We start from the raw sequence: 16582 nt of genomic DNA, 5'->3' as shown, positions 1-16582 counted from the left end.
AACCGCCTCCTCCTCGGCAGGGAGGCACACTGGCCGCACGTAGTGGTTGAACTCCAAGGGCTTGGCCAGATGCAGTAAGGCAATATCAGAGTCCAGAGTGGTCTTGTTAAAACTTGGATGTATAATATGCTGCTTTACTGACCTTTTCTAGGGAAGCAAGGACATTCGTGTTTTCTAAATGACTTGGGAATGAGAGTCTACAAAACAAAAAACTTTGGTTTTATAAATTTTCATGTCATATGCAAGATGCCTTAAGAGGAGGACAGATTTAAAAGCAGCTGCTGGAGCCACCAGCTTTCTTATATTAATATGTCAAGACTATGCCTCCTGGACACGGACCAGAGAACATGCAGGAAATGCCCATCCAGCAAGTGTAGAAAGAAGGTCTTGGAAAAACATTTGACTAGTCTGAGCAAAGTGGAAAGTTGTGTCCCAGTTGTTTCGGTCTTGGTAATAGTCACCAGAGAATTTAGAGACAATACGCTCTTCAGTGACACATCCCCCAGGTTACTGAGCTTTGGAGTTCATTACTGGTGTAGGCATAGATCCGTGCTGATACCATCTCCCTGACAGTCACACAAAAGCTGTTGTGTAAATGCAGATTATGATCAGCACACAGGCTGTTAAATTGATGCCTCATGAACAATTTGGGAGGTGCATTTACATTAAAAACTATTTTGCAAGATTGATTTATATTTTATTATTAAGCAGAATTTATGGTACCTGTATGTATTCTTTTTCTGTAAGATCATGAAGTCCTGTGACTACCATCCATAAGTCGCTATATTGTTCCCTAAAAAAAGAAAAAAAAGAGATGAGTGCATTCTCAGGTTTGTGTAACAACATTCTTGAAATCTGTGAATCTTAAAACCCTCCCCACCCAAAATATATACTAGGGCCCTATATATATTCTTGGGCCAAGAACTCCTGAGGCCCATACTCCCACACAAATCTATGGAAATCTTCTCATTGAGTTCTGGGGAGCATGAAATAGTCTCCTGATGAAGCAATAGGATCTCTCAAACACACAGCACACTCAAAGATCACTTTTGTAAGGTCTGGGGGTGCCTGATGCAGAACACAAGGCCTGCATGGTCCACATCATCCAGGGACAATGCTGGCCCCCACCTTCTTAATGAAAAAAATGAACGACCTCTAAAACATTACTAAATGAAACCCAAGCCTACAGAAATATCCAGTGCCAGCATGCGCTGTCGAGTAGGTGGTAACTGAAACTGTGCCAGCCACCACACTGCAGAGAGACACCATGCAACTACAGACATTCCCAGGGAAGGGTTCACCCCAGTGTACTTACTTAGAATTAAAGCAGTGAGCAGCTGTGACAACCCACTCTTTGGTAAGAACTGCTCCTCCACAGATATGCTCATCTGAAATTTGTACACTGACCTGCCAAGGCCACGAGTATGGTACAGCTTCTTCACCTCCAATTATCCTACTGAAGATGAACCTGGGCTGATTTGAAGGCATTCCACAAATATTATCTGAAAGAGAGAACACTGATATTTCAAAAAGTCTTTAGAGATTAAAATCTGGAGATGCAAAGCACAGTCCATTTAAGAGCTACACCACAGCTTCTCAAGCTCCCCCCTCTCCTTTTTTGCTAAATCTTTAAACTTCCCTCATTATAAAGGACCCAAATGCTTAGAGATAGCGTAAAGAGATGATCTTAGCAAAAACAGAGCTTCACCAAGACAAAAGAAATGGATTACCTTCAAAAGTTTTAGCCTCACACCTGCAATGAATATGGACTCATCCCATTCACCATACAGTACTTGAGGCAAAAGGGAAGGTCAAAAATGCTGGTTATTTTCAACTACCCTGTATTTTTTGCAGTTATTTTCAACAAAGCAAGTAGTTGTATATTGGCATGCGAACTGAATAATGTCATTGCATTGCTGTATATGACTTAACAAGATGAAGGAAACAAGAAAAATTAGGTTCTGCTATTCTAAAGCCAAAGCACAGAAGTGTTACTATTCATCTTTTTATTTACTCAGAATATCTTAATGAAAAATCCCAGTGCAATTGCATCCATTAAATATTTGGAAAAAAAACACCATTTAAATTAGAGTCCAAGAGGTACGCCCTATCTCCATGAAGAAAATATAACTTGGGTTGGCTTACCTGTTGGAACCTGTGTTTCTTCTTCGGTCATATCTGAATCTTCAAATTCTTCACTGGCTGAATCTAAAGTATCTAAATCTAGAAAATGAAAATAGCAAATGTGTTAGCAGGCTGTCTTGAGTGATACTTTTACTACAAAATCACTTTTATTTCCTTTACTATAATTTTTTGTTGAAGGAATAGATTTCTGCAGTAGGAATCTGTGCTATTACATCTTCACATGGTAATGAAGTGCCATTTAAAATGCAGCAAAATACTCTTATACAAAATACTGAGATTTTGTGTAGATTCATTCTTTCTCTTCACCCATTCAATATACCCTTTGTTTAATGCTTTCATATATTCACAATACAGTTCTTTTACTGAAACAATTTTTTTAGATAAGAATCTCCTACATTCTGACTAGCCAAATTCAGTGAAGAGCCCTTTGTGCTGCCCCAGAGAGGCAGTCTGCCAAGTTACTTATATTACCTGTTACAGGAACAAAAGAGATTGTAGCTTTGAATCCTGCAAAGGCCTCTGTTTCATCAGAGTGAAAGACAACCAGCATCACAGCAGAGGAGCTTAGAACAGGTGCTGGTAGGGCAAATCCACAAGACTTGGCTAAAGATGAGAAAGCAAAGGTTCACTGCAGATTAACATGTACTTTTCTTCCTTATGTCTTTCAACAGTGGGTACTCAATATTCTGTGTATTCCAGCTCTCTCACAGGAGGATAAAAAAACACTTTGCACAAGAGAGGAGTAGAGATAAGCAGACTGAGGCTGAAGGACCATTCTGTTATCCTGACAGTCTGTCCTTGTTCAGTAATTATCTCACAAGAACAAGGAGACTTGCGTTATTTCACAAGAGTCTATTGCAGCACATGTTTGTATGTTGCCATTACATATAGAACACACTGGAAACCTGATTTCCCCCTGTTAGAGTCTCAGCATTAGCATCTGTTAGACCAGGTCTTCCTCTCATTCAGTGTAAGCCAGGGGAGTCTCCAGCAAGGTGGCAAGTTTAAAATGAATGCTCATCTGGTGCGAAAAACAAACGGACTCTGAAAAGGAGACCTCTTTGGTGCTTTCTGTGTCTGATCATTATTATAACAACAAATTTTTGTGTGATGCTCTTTCCTTCATTTACATGAATTCAGAACTCCATTCGTATAAAATTAAATAAATAAAACTGTCCTGTGGAACATGTTTTTGCCTCTAAGTGGGACAGAAGCAGAAATACCTGTAAGTATTTTTCAAGGTACTGAAACAAGTGTCTATAATATCACCTGAGACTCTAGAGGCAAACTTGATTTTCAGCTGTAAAATAAGATTAGTGAAAGTCATAAAAGAAATAGGCCATCCTCAAAATATGTAAAAAATCAAAAGGCAAACCAATTTCTTCCTCTTTTCCCACATCTTCATACACAGTCACAGCATCGTAAGAGCAATCTTCACTGTCTTCTACTTCAAAAGAATGGTATGTAAGCTTTAAATTAAAAATGAAAAAGTGAACCTTGTTAAATTCAAAGAACTATAATAGGGTCTTTAGTATCCTCAGTGGTTCTTTTAGGGTTTGGTTTCTATGACGTTCAGGCCTCTCACAGGTGATATATGGCATATTACATGTGCTAGAAGAATCTCTCTTGATAAAATTTACACCGGGAAATCCTATTTGACTATAACTTAAAGGAGAAATCAAAACCTATCTCGCTTTTGGGATGGAAAGTGATTTGTTCAAGCTTATGTTGCTTGATCTTGCTTGGCCTTAGCCGCATAACTTCTTATTAAGTCAATGGTGCCCACTTCCATTCTGTAGTCACAAGAAAGGCTCATATTATACCTTGATTATGTGGTCCTCTGGTGCAGAAATAACCCACTGGCAGTCAGCCGTGTTGCTGTAGGGCTCTGGATAGTGCATACTTTGTAACACTCCTTCTTCAAAAAGGACAGCCAACGACTCACAGCCAGAATCTGGAAATCCAAGAAAACAAAATGTTAGCACTGTGATTTCCTATTAAATCATTCACACACACACACACACACATTTAATCTGTTCCCAGGCAGAAGAGCAATTCAGCCCGTGACTATAGCCCTCCTCTTTGGCTACAGGCAGTGCACTGCAGGCACAGGCACCTGCGTGGGGTGATAGAAGAGCAGAACATGGGTATATCAGAAGAACATTTGCCAACTTTCTTTGAAGAGTAAAGTGGAGACACAGAACACAACCAAAGGACTTGTCTTCCTGTTGGGCTATGTAGTAGCAAGAGCCCTTAGAGGAGATTCCTCCCTCCACCCTTCCCTTACACTCTGCAAAGGTAAAAAGCTAGCTGGAAAACCCACAGAAACTGGAACAACAGGTGTCTGTCTGTAACTGGATTGTCCAGACTCAGCAGAAGGCCTATGGGCCTGCTCCCTTGTAATGGTGAACCACTCTGCACAGCAAATCTGAAAGCAATTCTCTGTGGCTACATCCTAGTATCAGCTGCCTCCCTCAGGGCCCCTCCATGAAAGCACACTTGGCTCTAGCAAAGTGGCTCTCACCTGGAAATTCTGCTCATTTTACTGATCTTGTGTTTTAAAATTTCTGGAATACTTTCTGGAAGTAGGGCAGGAAATGAGATCTTGTATAAAATAGATGGAGAAGAGGCAGTTAAAGGAGGGCTTCCTCTCAACATTCTCTCACCGGTTCAACAACAATTCTCTCTTTTTGGCATCCCAGTTTCTACACAATGTCATCCAGCAGCCTAACCACACTTACCTTGTTGATAACATCATCCATATAGAAATGTTTTAAGAGCTTCCTCTGATTTGTTTTCTCATGATATTTTTTTTTCAAGTCCCCACCCAAGAGTGCAAACAGGTATATTACTAAACTTACCAGGAACAATATCTGGTGAAACAGCTTTGTAGGTCAAGGAAAAACCAGTTCTATAATCCTTGCTATCAGAAACAAATTTCAGCCTTACACTATTGGAGCCAATCAAAATAGGTGATGGAAGATCTCCTCCACAGAATTTCCCTGAAATACAATATTAGAAAATAATCACTGTTTAAGGTCTTTAGTAACCTGAGAAAGCTTGCATGTTCCATTCCTAGAACTTAGCTATAAAAACTTTAGGAAGAAAAGGAAATTGCCTATTCATTTCTCAACATTCCTTATTAATCCATCAGCCCAAAGAGACATACGCTATTAAAAATTTAAAATCCTTGACACCATAAAGTCATATGCCGACACAGTTCCATAACAGTCATTTTCCATTCTTTTCTCCTCTCATACTCTTTGTCTTTTACTTTAGATTATATGTCACTATGTATTCATAATGAAAACATAAGTAAAAGATAATGAACTGCAATGTCCTCATTGGGTGTACTTGCTGTTAGAATGAATGAGTACAATGACAGATTATTTCAAAGAATAAGGGGATAGCAACTCACCAACAAGTCTGTTGTCTTTTGAATAAACTGATAAAGAATCATAGTCACAAAATGTTTCTGGCTCTATATCAAAGTGGGAAAACCAAAGCAATATATAATTCCCTTCTGGTACAAATAGAGTCCATACACACAACCTGGAAGAAGACATTAGCTGTTGATCACAAAAGTGCAACAAAAAACCCAGCTACATTTGTATGGGGAATGGCTTCTGGGGAAAGACTGTGTTTTGTCTACTTACTGGTGGTTTTGATAGAACTGTTTAGGACTTCCAGGAAAATGTAGTTCTCCTTCACTGTCAGGGAGTTTGCCATCCCGAATGCTACAAAATGCTGCAGAGTGGAGTTCAAACAGAAGGAATTGGGATTGACACATATGCAATCATCTGTTGTACTGAAAAGCTCAAACAGCAAGAGAATATTGTGAGACTTGGGATTGCTCAGCTGTACCTAGTTTCTGCTGAGTCTTCTCTCTTTTATTTGGAATTATTTTTGTAAGTCAGTTTTAAAATACATAATTGGGGAGCAAAAAATGAAGCACTGCCAACATGCTATCATACTTTATTGCAAAAATGGCAGTGCTTTTTTTTTTTAAACCTTAAAGAAACTATTTGTTAAATGAGGTTTTCACTATAAATATTTTTCAGAGAGGAAAAATACATACTTCAGGATGTAAGAAAAGTGTTCATTCATTGCAGCCCACTTGTAATAACATCCTCAGCTATGTTAGAGCAGGAGACTTTTGCAATAGTACAATATGGTATTAAAGACACTTTACTAAAGAAGCAGAAGCTTTCCTTTCCAGCTAAGTGTTGCTAGAAACACAATTACTTACAAAAATTACCTTATCTTGCCTTTCCTTCTCTGTACAAGGTAAACATTTATCAAACATAACATTTATCAACAACTATGTGTATGAAAGCAAATTTAAGGTCCCATGTAGTTATAAGTTTATCTTGCTTGAATTGTCCTAGGAAGATCAGTAAAACATTACCAAAAGACAGAAACAGCACTGAAATGTCCAAATCTCACTGGCCACAGCAGGTGTATACAACCTGACTATGTGTCCAAGGTCATTTTTCATCTGAGGAACTTCATTCAAGATTACTAAATTAAAATATTAAGATCTAGTTCACAAGAATTGTTTCTAGTATCTTTATGTGAACTTGTACCTAGATGAACAGAGGGTCCAACAAGAACATAAACATGGCAGAATCAAAGTGTGACTTCAATTTTAAAACATGTTACATTCAGGGTTGTGTTTCATGTTTTGGTTTGTTTTTTTTTCATTTTATTTATAGAAAGAAACACCAGAGAAGCAGATCGATTCATCATAGACTGCACAAAAGTACTACTAATTTAACTCCCACTTTCTATTTAGAATCTGTATTTTTATATAGAATCAATTTCACTAGCTACATTTCATGCATTGCTTGAGGTTCTGTTCTACTTTTTTCCCATTAATTCTATTTACATTTCAATGAAAATGTAGCTTTAAATATGTAGCTGCTGTAAGGAAAATCCCTTTTTGAAGTCAGTTATACATAAGTACAACCCTACGTAAGTAATTTTTTTTACAGAACCAGGAGGAAAAAAGTGTACATTTAAAGTATACATTTAAAAGTGCTTTGATGAGTCAAGCTTCTTCACATTACTTCCTTCATGGATTATATATCAGACTACTTGGTGGTCTTTTTATGCTCTAACACAGATAGAAGATACTGAAAAAAATATTCTACTCACCTGTGAAGCTTTTCATTTTCAGATCTAATAAAGGAGTAGAAGGAGGTGGAAAAAGAAGAATAAATTACTGTAGTTTTATATTCCCATGTAGGTTTTATTTTCATCCATGTGAAATGGTAATTTTATACAGCTAGCACCGAGGCAAATTCAAATGCTTCTTGGGGACATAGCGCCTACAATAAACTAGCCTTAGAAATAAACCACAATTGCAAGTTCAGGTAATGCTGACTTTGGACTAAACAATTCTGGAGTAGCCCCTTCCAGAATTAATCATACACTGTTAGGCCACTGCTCGCTCGCAGCAACACCGTACTCTCATTCCACGTACTTGTTGAGTAAATACTATACATTTCAGGTAACAGTAGCAGGATCCCACCACTAGCAGCACATCAGGGACACCGAGACATTAAGCCTGACAACTATTACAGTGAAGAGCTTTTGCACCAGTGTGACAGTATAAAAGAGTGAGCAAGCAAATCCTAGTACAATGCAATTGAGAACTGTGTTTTCACTTGACCTGCCAGCTTGCTTTTTCTGTTCACGGGACCCAATACTTTAATTGCCACAATAACTTATCAAATTACTTTTTCCTGACAATAAAATGGGCCAACTAGTAAAATTTTAATAAAAAGACCCCATCTCTCTCTCTTTTTTTTTTTAAATTGAAAACCAAAGTATGTTTCAGAAGATAAACCCTTTTCATATTTCTAATCACCAGTTGAAGCTGGTTTCTAATGCTAAATTTCAGTGGTTTTTCTTTCTCCTTGCAATTTTTTTTCTTATCATTGAGTAGCAAAACCTCTTAAACATCCTTCCTCAGTTTTTCAGTTCTCTAAGTAAATTTTACCACTATACTTTTAAATGCAAATAGCCCAAATTGGAAGAAAATATTAATTCAGTTTCTTAATGCTCTGAGTGGATTTCACTCCTGGACAGACTGTAATTTTTATCTCCAGCTCCATGACTTTGCACTTGATGGATAATTTCCATGTTGTTTCTCTGCACAGAGAGCATATGTAACCCTTCAGGCAGAGTAAGCAAAACCACTTCTGAGAGCCTAACTTCTCCCCATGTAGTCAAATGTCTGATCCAGCATGGCTCAAATAAGAAAAAAGACAAGTGACTTTGAAGAGATGCATATGGAATTTCAGACATTTTCAGCTGGTGAATTACCACTTATAACCCCCCAAAAAACAGGCTAACTGGCTAGCTGGATAAAAGGACCATTCTTAAAGTTAAAAAAAATGAATTCATATATATACATACACACACATATATATAGTCAAAGTAGGAGGCAAAGTGAAAGAGAAATAAACATGTACAATGCTCTCAATTTAGATTGGGCAATTGCTGGTCAATGCTGTATACTTAAATGTATTGTGAAATCCTACAGTGCTTTGTCAGCAAAACTGGGGAAAACAGAAGTGTTATGTCTTCAAAATGATAAAATTAAATTAAATATTATTATGAGTCAGAAGAGTTGTCACAAGTGAGGGACACATTACTGTGGAGACAATACCAGCACTCATGTTCTCTTGAATCCAGGAAAGCACTGCACTGAGGTCTGTGAATATTCCCGGAGATCCTCTGTTGTAATGCTTCTTTTTCTCATTGCCTATCCAGCCACGGGCACACCCCATCCCCCAGGAGATCACGCCCACAAGAGTCCAGGCCCCATGCTTACGCTGGCACAACAGAGGGCCTCCCGAGTCTCCCTGTAAGAAACAAGCAAAAGCCCACAACCCACAGCTTACAAAAGTACATGCATACCACTGAGCAAGCCTAGAAGAATTTATTAGCTTCTCTTTTGTGCCATACTAACAAACTTGCAATGTAGGGAATAGTAATTTCAAGAAAACCGTGAAGAAAGGCACTTTCTTTTTTATTGTGTTTAGTCATGATTTTCAAGAGGGGGAGAGACAGACTAATTCCCTCATGGGTGCGTATCTTTTGTGTTTTAGCACATAATAAGGAGCAAGGAGCTTTTTAATACCCCTATGACAAGGAACAGTCAGCCTTTATCTTGCTTCCTTTTTCTGCTGTAATCCAAAGCTGAACCTTCCAAAGAATCTACATGTCAAAATAAATACACTCCAAATATTGCAGTTTACAGTGTATTTATTCACTTAGGCACACAGAGCCTTGAGCCTCTTGAAGAACACTTGTAAGTACCAAGGCCCTGTGTTCAGCTGACCTGGCAGGCATCTCTTCCTCCATCTGGAAATCCAGCACACATGATAGTGTCACCTTGGATGGGTTTCTTTAAAGTTGATAATGCTCTTGAACACTCCTTACTGTTTAGGATTGGTAGATTGACTTCATAGAGGACCTGAGGGAGTACTCCATCTGAAATACAAAAGAAATTGTTCCTAAGGAATGCTGAAAGGTAAATTTAATGTCACTGCTAATACACAAAAAAAAGAAAGAGAGTTGTAAACTTGCTCCAAGACATTTTATGCTTACATAAACATCCACTTCTGGGTACATAAGCAGTTTTACTTGAATAAAATTCAAAATGTTTCAAAATTGAAATGCAGGTCTATATATTGTAGTAATCCATTTTGAGGTAATTCACAGGTATGCAGAGAAGCTAGCAAAGATCCCATTTTGAGATTACAATCCTTACGACCAGTTAAGGGTTTCTTCTCTTCTGTCTATGAGCTATTCAATCAAGCTCTTAGATTCAGAAATAAGATGCTGAGAAACTTGAAAGTCACAGAACAATTCAGGTGGCTTACTCTCATTTAAACGGCCCCATCCACAGGCAGTGCAGATATATCCTGCTTCAAACTTTTCACCTGGATCAGGAAGACATGCTGGCAAAACTGAAGAACCTGCCACACATGGACATGAATTTTATTGATAAGTATTTGAAAGAACAACAAAAACTTCCTTTCTCAGTTACAACTAAGAAGTATTGTTATTTCTGTGGCATTTGAACAACTAATCTGGCATTTGACAGTTTTCTGTTCCTCCATTTTGTAGTGTTTCAGAATGGAAAAAGAAAGCCAGGAACACCACAAGCTTCAGCCCAGACCTTGTCATTCAGCTTAAGCCTAGCTGATACCACAATCCAAACTTCTAGTAGGAAAAGTAGTTGCTCACCTTTGTGGTGGCAAAGAAGGAGCAACCTAATCATATGAGCTGGAGCTTTTGGAAGAGCAAAGTGTTAGGGGGACTCTCCTATGCACCTCAACATTATGTAAAACTGATACAAGACAGCCTTCCAGAAAACCTAACTGTGAGGCAGTCAGTGCACAGCTGGCTCACAGGCCAGGAAACCAGGAAGCAACAGCTGTTTTCCCTCACCTTCCCCTTCCAGCCCCCAGCCCGAGCACTCACCGCTCCTGAAGGTAACCCCATGCTGCGTCCCGCAGTCTGCGGGAAGGGAGAAAAGGGCAAAGAGCAGAGGATGAGTGAAGTACAGACAGCACTGTGGTACACTCTGAGCTCTGCCCTGCCTTTGACTAGCTTTATAGTTCACCAGAGGCAGAAATCTACACCTTAGATAAAAAGTAAAAACACCTATTTGGTCAAATTTTAATCTCCTGCATACAAAGAACAATACATTTTTCTTCACAGGAGTATTAAGTCTGAAGAAGACCACTTAATTCAACTGATACCTTTTTCTGACTTACCTGTGTTATTTTAAATACTTCAGTTGCAAAAGAACCTGGAGTATTTTAGTCTAATCTGTATATTATTTAGTATCATTTTTAGGCATAACCTGAGAGCTGTGACATGGGTTTAAGTAGAGTTTCAAGACTTTTCACACCACCTGGAAGAAGCAAATGGCCTTACCTTCCCCACTTAAAAAGATCACAAATAACTATGGCCTTACTGAAGTTGAAGGCTCCATCCAGCTTCAGGAGGGCAATGTCATAGTTCATTGGCATTCTGGGGTCAAAGTTTGGATGCTTAATGACATATTTAACAGGGAGTGTCTGCTCGCCATTCTCCCTGATCCTCAAATCATGCTCTCCTGCTGTGACATTCAAGTACTCAAGCAGGTTCCTGCAGAAGAGAAAAATAAAAGTTCAGCTACATAAACTTCAAAGTGAAAGGAAAAAAATGTAGTTGTTTTTAAACAAAGAAGTTCTTACTGCTGATACCTAATAATTTTCATCTTCAGATTTTAGGGCATTTAATGTGTACAAGAGCTGAGTATGGCCTGCAGTGGAAATCAGAAGATAAAAAGGACTGGGAAGAAAAACCATTTAGCTACACTCCTGACTTTGGTTTGGTGGTCCACTAGGGAACCAGATCCTCTTACTGTATTTGAATATGTTCAGTAACACTGCTTTTTGAAGGAGAAGGGAAGATTTGAACAGAGGAAAGTACAAAAAAAATAAGAGCCCTTCTGCAGCAGTCTCAGTGAATACCTCATAAATATAGTGACTCCTGCTTTAGGGCTCCAGTGCCGTGTCAGACATGCAGCAAGAAAACACAAAAGCAATCGTTATAAACTTTCTATTCTGCTTCCAACTTATTCACCAGACTTGAAGAATTACTTTTGTGTCAGGAGGCTTTATGCTGAGTTAGATATTGCCTGTTCTTCTGCAGTTAATATAAACTCTGTAGTTATTGGTTAATTTGACCAAGATGTGGTCACGTACAATGCCAGATGCAGATCAAATTTATAATTCCAGGTGATCCATTAGTATGAAGATTCAGTGTTAACTATAAGCAAATTAGAACTTCAGTGAAGCCACCACAGAATCAGAACTGAAACCTTTCATACAACATTCACAGAGCTTTTTTTTTTTTTTAAGCACCAAGGCTGCAGATCATCAGCATGCATTTAATTGCATACACTCTGCCAGTTGTTTTGCTAAAAAATAAATTGCAGTTACCCAAAAATTATAATTAGGTATGGATTTTTACCTACACTTCCAAAAATCAGTCTGTACCAAGCCCTGTAAGTTTATTCTTAATTATTTTTGAGATGTTCAAAGGTTTTGGGTTATTTCCCTTTCTGTTAAAACATGGAAAATATTAGTTACAGATAAAAGGGTAGCACCTGTAAGTAATGGCCATGAAAAGATGTCACAGCAAGCAGACAATTTACAATCAATGTTTTTCTGCACCTGCAGCCTGCTCCTGAAATATCGCATCTGTACCTGTCTAAGATGCAGTGAGCTGCCGTGACCACCCACTGAGCAGAAACAATGGTGCCTCCACAGAAATGCTTTTGTCTTCGTTTCAAAGAAACCTGCATTGTATATAGAAGGCATGTCAAGTAAAGACAATCATTATATCTGCTCTGATTGTATTTGAGGAAGAAAGAAGAGAGAGTACATGCAGGTACCCCCTGAAGATTCACACAGCTAAAGCACGTGCTGCATTTCAAGCAAACACACTTTCATGACTTTCTTACAGTCCTTGAGAGCCTAAAAGATCCTAAACTTTGCTGTTCTCTTCTCAGCTATGGCTTGGCATCTGGATAAAAGCAACATATATGTAATAAATGCCAAGTCACTGAGGCACTCGGCACACTGTACAAGTTATTAGCTGGTTGAGAGTTTTTCCTTTGGACGTCACTGGGAGCACTGCAAGTCCATGATGCCTGACAATAATTGGAGGCTGATAGGGGTGTACTTCAGTGCCCTATTTTTGAGCACTTTCACCCATGCCTCTTTACAATAGACTAATCTACATATGCTCTGTCAGAAACAATTATAAACAACAAGTTTAAAAATAAAATTGGGATGCCACTCAACAACACACCATAAGTGTCAATAAGCACAACGTATACCTGGCTTTTTTTCTTTTGTCACTTCTACAAAAAAACAGAACTTTGCTCTGAAGATAAAACCACATTTGCTTGTGCAAACCTGGCACGGATGCGAGCCTTGTTTCACCTGGTTCCCCCCAACAATCCGAGTGAAAAGGTTAAGGTAACCCCATGGTTTTGTGTCTTGAAATTTCTGCCCACACTTAGGATCTGAGGAGTAAAAGGAGGAAAAGAAGGAAGGATTCAGTCTGGATTTAAGTTTTCCTATTTTTTTGGTAACATAAAATTGGAAGGTGTGGCCTGCTCCAGAGGTCAGTGCAGTCTCTCTGCCATCACAGGAACCACATCTTGTAATTCCTCATATAAACTGACCAAACTAAGGCTAAATTGGGCTAAGGCGAAGTCCTTTATTTTGCACAAGTTCTCCAAATGAGCACTTTTGGGTTCAAGTGTATCATAAATATTAAATTTTGCCTTCCATAAGCAAATGTATATACATATATAATTTTTTAATATTCTCATTAGGTGCATGCTTACTTTAACTTTTTAAATGTCAACATTCTCTTTCAAGCAAGTTTCAGAATTATTTTAGTTCTAAATCGCTGCTTCATTATAACTTGAGAAATCTCTTTACACCCAGGATTCGTACTTAGAATATTTTTGACAAAGAGAGTCAAAATGCACAATGTGCAACCTTGGTGACCAACAACAGGGGCTCAGTTTCTCCAGAACATCTATTACTGCTCCAACTTTATTTCTTCTTAACTCACTATTACTATTATCGGCTATGGCTAAGTGAAGCTGATAACATTTATTTGTTTGTAAAGAAGTAGATTTATAGAAATCAGTATCTGTGGTGATAACTACTGGTTTGGTAGTATTTTAAGAAAGATAGAAGCAAAGCAACCAATTCTGCCAACAGCACATTGTAACAGTAATTCTTTGCAATGCACTTCCCAAACCCAGCCGTGGTTTCATTTTTTTAAACCTGCATGAAGGCATTGAAGCCAAACACCACTTTGCCAGTCATTCTGTTAAACACTACATTAGGAAAAAAATAGCATCCATAAACATGGAACATTTTGTTATTGCTTTGGCAGATAGATGGCTGTATTCAAAGGGTAGGGAATCAATACCCGTATACGCTGTCTGGAAATTGTGGAATCCACCAAACTACACAACTCAGCTTACAACACCCAGGAAAAGGGTTTTGCAATCACCCTCAGGATTAGTGTGACTGATGTAAGTGATTACAGTGTCATGTTAATGCTGACAAAAAGCTGCTTGCCCTAGCTTTTAAATGAAAAACAGGATTTATATAGAAATAATCCAGTTCATTTACATTTTTTTTTCATTCTTTCTTAATTCTCACTGTGCCCACCTTTTTCCCATCTGCAAAGACACAGTGAGGAAAGTGGAAAGAGAAAACAGAGACAAAACTTTAAATAATAGGATTTAGGTTTTACCAAAAGAAGTGTGGTACCTGGGGAAATAGACAAAAATAAACACAATTTAAAAAATCAGATTCACAAACTAAGACTTCCCTTTTTCTTTCAGTATTGATTAAGGCTATCCTCCTAAAATCTATAAGATTATTTTAAAAGTTACATGTTAATATTAATATTATAGCAAACTTATATTATCCATATTTTGACAAACTCTATAATCTTCTGTGCCAGGGCATTTGTAAGCCCAAGAGACTCCTGACTGCATCACAGACTGCTTCAGGACCAATGTTGTTGACTGGTCAGGTAGGAGTTTTCTCTGTAAGCTGCCTGACGTCCATCTGCCAGTGTAGCCAGTGATTACCATTCTACAGCATGCTACGCTTTGGACTGCCTAAGTGAATAACCTGGTATGACAATTCAGATACCACACCTGTTTTGACAGCCAAAATAGAGTTTCTACAGTGAAAAAAAAAAAAAGTTGATTTACAGAATTTCTGAAATCAAGCTGTAAATTTCCCTATTTTACTACTGCAAATTTAAAATGGAAGCAAAATGGCTATATAAACAGCCAAGATCTGATTATTTCCTTTCCAGTTCACTATAATTCACTATATCTTGATGAAAAGAACGGGAACAATTGCAATCATTAATTGTTCCCCAAGAGATGTAAGACAATGGAAGAGAGGACTTGCTGTATGTTGTTTGCAGCCCATGGGTAACACGGTAATTTAGTCATTCTGAATCACCAAGGAATCAGACAAAAGTTTCAGAAGAAAGACTCCTTAAAAGATTACTCTCAGTTACAGAGCTGGATTGGAATAAAAGCAAAGAATGAAAACTAGACCAATTATTCTAATGCTTCCTTGTGTCTAAGCTCTCAGGATCAAAAACTTAAGAGTGTGAAACTAGTGCAGCTTCTTTATTTCAGCACCAACTCTAGTGCTTGCCACTGCCTAGGAACAAAACCGTTAGTACTTAGAAAACTGTTAAAAATATACATGAAATTATCGTCCTACCTTTCTGAAGAGCAGATGGTACAGCACAAAATGCTGTAATACAAACCATCCCCATCAGGGATAGCTGCAGCTTACTGGGGGCAATACGCATCCTGGGGTGCTAAATGACTGAGTGAAAACAAGGGAAGTTTTAGCAGGGAAAAAGAAACCCAAATACAGAAGAACAATTAGTTCTTCTATTAGTGCAGAAGAACAGCAACTAAATGAAGTTATTCATTAATCCAGCCATAAAACACTTACCTGCACAAATAAGTTTTCAAAATTTAATGGAGCATGATTCTTTTATATGTCATTACTGAAGCCTTTGCTGTAAAACACTAGCTAATATTCTCCCTAAAACTAGCTTTTTCAGCAAAACGACAGAATAAAGTTACCATTGACTGCATGCTTTGCTGGCAACACTTAGCCAGCCTGATCTACACATCGAAGTGGAACACACACAAACAGAACGTCAGTTGCTATTTGCCCCTACAATTTCTATAGCTCTTGAAGAGACAATACTATATATTTCCTGCACACTTCATATTTAGTCAATTTTACAGACCTGAGAAACAAGTTTATAATTTTGTTGGCAGCATGCTCAGTGTTGTACAAGACAGAGTTCTCTGCATCAGCCTTCTTTTCAAAAGAGCAGCGTTTACATCCCATTTTTGAAAGGCAACTAATGAGGACAAGGCTCAGCTTTTAAAAAATATTTCAGTATTGCTGCAGTCAGCAGCACCAGTTCCAACTCACTTTGATGGCTGTGTTTTTAATAGCAATTTAAATGCAAGTCTCTTAGAAGGCTATTCAAATCCTAAATAAGGAATACATCAGCAGTTAAGTTAAAAGATTTCACTAAATGGAAAGCACATATTAAATCACCCTGCAAATCTGACACTTAAAACTGTAGTCTCAACAGTTTTAGCAAGTATGACTCAACATGGAAAGGACCGAACAAAGTGGTAAATACAATTAAAATACCATCCAAACTATCTTAAATTCATATGAAATATATAAGCACCAAATAAGACATTAGAGTCATCAAGAGAAGCAATATATTCTGTCCAGACAACAGAAGACACAAATCTCATGTGTGCCAG

The 16582-nt window shown here is 38.1% G+C and overlaps 1 protein-coding gene across 1 annotated transcript in view; it reads right to left on the bottom strand.

Annotated features, from left to right (window-relative positions):
* Positions 1 to 15591, bottom strand: part of LOC103776831 (ovochymase-2-like) — a gene marked incomplete at its 3' end in the record, with an annotated part of 16583 nt that extends 992 nt beyond the window's left edge. The window contains 18 exon segments of the mRNA XM_008944361.1: positions 1 to 147; positions 724 to 793; positions 1316 to 1502; positions 2146 to 2223; positions 2617 to 2748; positions 3521 to 3614; positions 3969 to 4099; positions 5007 to 5147; positions 5564 to 5697; positions 5802 to 5892; positions 7303 to 7326; positions 8822 to 9017; positions 9497 to 9648; positions 10041 to 10136; positions 11144 to 11316; positions 12423 to 12514; positions 13137 to 13246; positions 15501 to 15591. Coding sequence (XP_008942609.1) covers positions 1 to 147; positions 724 to 793; positions 1316 to 1502; positions 2146 to 2223; positions 2617 to 2748; positions 3521 to 3614; positions 3969 to 4099; positions 5007 to 5147; positions 5564 to 5697; positions 5802 to 5892; positions 7303 to 7326; positions 8822 to 9017; positions 9497 to 9648; positions 10041 to 10136; positions 11144 to 11316; positions 12423 to 12514; positions 13137 to 13246; positions 15501 to 15591 — 2139 coding nt within the window.
* Positions 15592 to 16582: the final 991 nt, after the last annotated feature.

Source organism: Merops nubicus, unplaced genomic scaffold (genome assembly GCF_000691845.1).
Source record: "Merops nubicus isolate BGI_N331 unplaced genomic scaffold, ASM69184v1 scaffold48210, whole genome shotgun sequence".
NCBI lineage: Eukaryota > Metazoa > Chordata > Aves > Coraciiformes > Meropidae > Merops > Merops nubicus.
The sequence above is the reverse complement of the archived record's forward strand: the minus strand, read 5'-3'. Positions and strand labels throughout refer to the sequence as shown.